The 4,714-nt window shown below is 40.9% G+C and overlaps 1 protein-coding gene across 2 annotated transcripts; it reads right to left on the bottom strand.

Moving 5' to 3' along the window:
- Positions 1-234: 234 nt before the first annotated feature.
- Positions 235-4,708, bottom strand: LOC116378133 (uncharacterized). 2 transcript variants are annotated; one of them, XM_031839941.1, is made up of 5 exons: positions 3,588-4,708; positions 2,882-2,949; positions 2,672-2,768; positions 2,447-2,565; positions 235-1,450 (listed from the first exon to the last, which is right to left on the bottom strand). In XM_031839941.1, the coding sequence occupies exons 1-5, from the start codon at positions 4,123-4,125 to the stop codon at positions 923-925; spliced, it is 1,350 nt and encodes a 449-aa protein (XP_031695801.1). In that variant the 5' UTR covers positions 4,126-4,708; the 3' UTR covers positions 235-922. The 2 variants fall into 2 exon arrangements, with proteins under 2 accessions (XP_031695801.1, XP_031695800.1); XM_031839940.1 differs by having other exon boundaries at positions 235-1,453.
- Positions 4,709-4,714: the final 6 nt, after the last annotated feature.

Below are 4,714 nucleotides of genomic sequence, written 5' to 3' on the forward strand. Positions count from 1 at the left end.
ATTTAACTGAAACTACCACCTTTCACTAACTTTAACCAAAGTGCATTGCCAGACAGGACTCTGTGGGGTCATAGTCTCCAGCATTGCCTTAATCACACAACCTGTCAAGGATTCTGCCCACTTTTTGATTATGGCCAATGCAAAGAGATCTGATCACTCAATTACAATACTGTCTTACTTTTTTAAATGACATTTTACACACGTCTTTACTATACAAAGCCACAGGAGACAGACTTGTGTGTTATCTTGTATTTCAGATTAAAATGCAGATACACTTATCACATTCTAAACCTTTAATGTTGTTGGAAAATATTCACAACGTAGCAATAATTGAGAATTGAATTATTTTTGTATAAAACTCCAACATTGAATTTAAACATGAAACCAGGACGTGAGGTATACAAGGACATACATGAACATAGCAATTGCCATGTAAAAAATCTTAAGCACAACCAAAAAAAACCAAAAAAAATAAATAAAAAAAAAAGATTCATATCGATTTCGTCTCTGTGCGTTGAGTAGAGATTGGTCTCTGATGCATTTGGCCTTAGTTGGCACAACCACTGGAAGCAGCTCTATCAAGAGCGGGCTGTTACACCTCCAAGAACTCAAAACGTGCCCCTCGTCCAACCATGGGGCTGACCAGAGGTCAGACCCATCTCTGTTACAGATACACAAAGATAAAATGTATATCAATCTTCACTTTTGACTATGGTTGAGGACAAATGCCTTTCATAACACGTCAGTCCGTTCCTTGAAGCACAATGATGAATCACTCCTTGAGGCCTACCTCCCTCTTCTGACCACACCAATACAAAAAATAACTGGGACAAGAAAAAGAAGTTACGTTTTGAAAAACTTGGGCAGCAACGAGATGCCAACATCGTCTCAGGGCGTGGATATGGGAAGTGACGAGCATAATTCAACAATTAGGACTTCCCTTCTTCTTCTTCTTCTTCTTTTTCTCCTTCTTCTTCTTTTTCGGTGATTTTGCTTTCTGCGTTTTTCTTTTGTTGTCGTCACTACTATCACTGCTTTCATCTGTTGCTCTGTTGCTCTTGGATGCTTTTTCCTTGCCGGCCTCGTCTTCCACTTTGACTTTGCTATGGCATCCGACAGTCTGCTCCTTGTTCACCTCCTCCTTGACCCTGACATTTGGAGGCGGCGTTAGTCCACGGGACACCGTTATGAGCATCCTCTCCTTCCTCATCTCCTCTTTCATGGAGACGTTATCCTGCCCGACCCTGTGGCTTCTGCAGTCGTCTTGGTGTTTGCTTCTGTGATCTCTTTCGTCCCTCCAGTCTCGCTGCTGGTCTCTGTGATTCCTGTGGTCTCTTCTGTGACCGTAGTCCCTGTGATCTCTGTCTGAGGGGTGTGGATGCTGAGTGCTGTTGATAAAATGGCGCGAGTGTCCCTTGCTGTCTCCAGCAGGCTTGTCCTTCTGCACTTTCTGCTGAAAATACATAAAAGCTATTTTGCAAAAAATATGATAAAGAAATCAGAGTTTATGGCGACATTAAAACAGAAGTGGTCACCAAACCCCATAGTATGACGTTTTTTGCTTTTCATGAAATGTGATGGGGCCAAAATGACGTGAGAGTAGAAGAAAAGCCAGAGATTTCAACCTGTCAGTTAGAGAATAAAAAAAACAAACACAATCTTCCTTTTACACATTTATAAGTAATTAAACGCATCATTGCGTGTCTGGTATGACCAGGAGCTCATGGTGTGAAAAATACTGCTTTGTTACTAAGTCAGTTTGCCAACTTAAAGACTTTCCGTATGCCATTATCCTGCCTTCTGCTGCCACACTGAGTTTAATTCAGGTTATCCCCTCTTCATACGTGTTATGAATGTCAGTGTGGACATTCATAACACGTAGAAACACTTTTCACCGACTAGTGTTTTCAAAGAATACTGAGAACTTCCCCTTCACTGTTTTTTTTTTTTTATAGCCAACAAATCCTTTGAAAACACCAAAACCCAAAATGCATTAATAAGTTACCTTCTGACTTCTCTACCCTTTCTGTGGCACTTAGCCCCAAGCCCATTGGTTCCTACTCAAGGCATGAATCATAAAAAACAGGTCACATATACAGTTTCATTTTCAAAAAAGTTCAGTAATTTTCTACAACAGTTGGTCAACGTTACTCACACAGAAAGGAAATAGTGCATTTGTTGGGGACTATTTTCAGCTGGTGAGAATGTGTGGCAGCGGGACTTTGTATGTGGGATTAAGTCCAAATAAACTACAGTGTGTAAGTTTACGGTAATGAAGGAACATTGACGTGTTTTTAATTGAGCTCTATGGCACAGACCGAAAAGAAATCAGGCTTTTCATACACAATAATTGTTAGTAGATACATGCCTGCTTGGTTTCAACATTTCAAGGGATTTGTTGACATACAAATATCACCACACGGAGGTAAAGATGAAATATACTTACACTGCTTGAGGTACTATGGCTGTGGATGGCTGCATGGTTTTCAGCACTATTCAAATCTCCAATGAACTCCTCACATTTCTGGCAGTAAAACCCAATTACTGGACTCAGAAAACTGAACCCTGCAAAAGGACAAGAAAGGCAGTGAAGCACATGGAGTATTTTAGAGTGTGGAAGACACTAAAGACAACAGGAAGCATAGGATTGTCATTAGAGAAACAGCTTTACCATCCTGTTTCAACAATCCATCCAGTTCTTTCATCAAGGATTCCATTTTACTTATTCTGGCTTGTTTTTCGGTCTTCCCTTCCTCATCGTCACCTGCCTGGGTAACACAAGAAACTATTTGAAAATGAAAGGCTTTCACCATTCTGTAATGATTTCAACTTTATCACTCAGATGTTGAGTAGCCAGTGACACAGCTTGGAAATCCATTACCTTGTTTTTATCCGCGGATGTCTGAAATGTGCCATTGCCATCGCTTTTTTCACGCTTCTCCTTTGTCGCTTGAGGAAGAAACAACAACATGATTCTGTATTTTATATCAAAAGCATGAAACAGTAAAGACAGAGAAGATAAATCCTCAAGGCAGATGGCATCAGTTTCCAACTCATTGGGTACACCTCTAAGTTCAGCTGTCACTAAAATCTCATTCATGATAACTGGAGAAAAAACAGATCCAAAATCTATACAAGACATTAGTCAGAATGAGATATTCCACTGTCTGCCATTTCCGCTACTGGGGATAGTAACTGCAAAGGACTTCCAATGATACTCTCTGGTTGCTGACAATAGCTACCGATAGCTTTCAGGGAAAACAAAAGCGCTATCCTCTTCCTGTTTTGGTGGCGCCATGGTTGATGCACATTCTTTGTGCCATAGATGAAGCCTTCATTTCACCGGAAGATTGTACAGGGAACCAATCTAAGCGCTGGTGGTGTCAATATTCTATAGATTAGGTTGTGTAATCAACATTTACTTCATAATGATAAGTTAAAGCAGTAGTCTATTGCAACTTTTACAGACGCAGTTCAATCTTTTGGCACAACCAAAAGTCAATCAAAATAATAAAATTAGTAAAAAAAAAAGTTGATTGCATTGTGAAGGCATGGTTAGAAAATATAAAAAGCTGTAGTTGACTGACCTTTGATCAGTGACTGTAAAGACTCCAGAGCGTGCCGTACATTGGGGTTTCTCAGTGCTGGTAATACTAAGCCTGCTGCTGTTTGGTCTGAAGCAGGAACTGCAGGAGACGGCTGCTTCCCCTCCCTTTGCCCCTGCATCTTAACCATGATATCGCTGACGTCTGCTGTGCCCAGACTTTTTAATATGTTCCTGATCTTCTCACACTCACTGCTGTCCAGATCGGCAGAGGAATTCATTTGAAGGGGCTGCTTCAGATCAAAGAGATCCCCGAAGCTGCTGAATATGGACTTGCTCTGATGATGCTGACTGCCTGAACTAGCCACTTCCTGTAGTTTGGCATGTTTTCCAATCTGGGGAAATGATGCAAAGAGTGCGGTGGAGGATTTTTTGGCCTGTTTTCCTCCAGTGTCTTCATTCCCATACAAAAACGACTCTTCATCTTCAAGCTCATGCGCTTTCAAGACTGCAGAGTCCTCCTGACTCCGCACCTGGAGCCAAGAGAAGTCACTGCCTACTCTGTCATGGGGAAGGAGCATACTGTCATTTTCCAACGATGTTGAGTTCTCATTACTGTTATGCTGCTGATGCCTGTGCTCGTTAGGCACACACTCCACTTTTTTGCTTTCATCTGAGGCCTGTACAGAAGAGATCACAACAATGACATACAGTTAACAGGTGGTATCTCATCACTTTCTTATCTTGCTTAGCTACAAATTCAATGCTATGGGATATAAAGTGGTACACTCAAGTCTATCCACGCAGAGTTTTAACTGCCAGTGTTCCCCCATGTATTTAAGTCTCTGCAGGTCAGCTCTAGTCTAATCTCGAACTCAGGAGAAGCATGAAAAAAAACATATCATACTACTAGCAAAAATCAAATATGTTATATGGCTTCAACATTCAGAGACACTGATGCCAACACTCAGTTTATCAACTACACTGAAAAGCAAACAAGCAAAACTGGCCTTAAGTAGCTGGCACACCATCTGGTATCAAAACATTTGAAGAGTTTTATAGTCATTTCTGCATTTGAGTAATCCAGTAAGCAGTTAGAACCACTTTGTGTAAAATAAGAATATACAGTGGGTACGGAAAGTATTCAGACCCCTTTAAATTTTTCACTCT

Source organism: Anarrhichthys ocellatus, unplaced genomic scaffold (genome assembly GCF_004355925.1).
Source record: "Anarrhichthys ocellatus isolate YVR2014 unplaced genomic scaffold, GSC_Weel_1.0 scaffold2101, whole genome shotgun sequence".
NCBI classification, from domain to species: Eukaryota; Metazoa; Chordata; class Actinopteri; order Perciformes; family Anarhichadidae; genus Anarrhichthys; species Anarrhichthys ocellatus.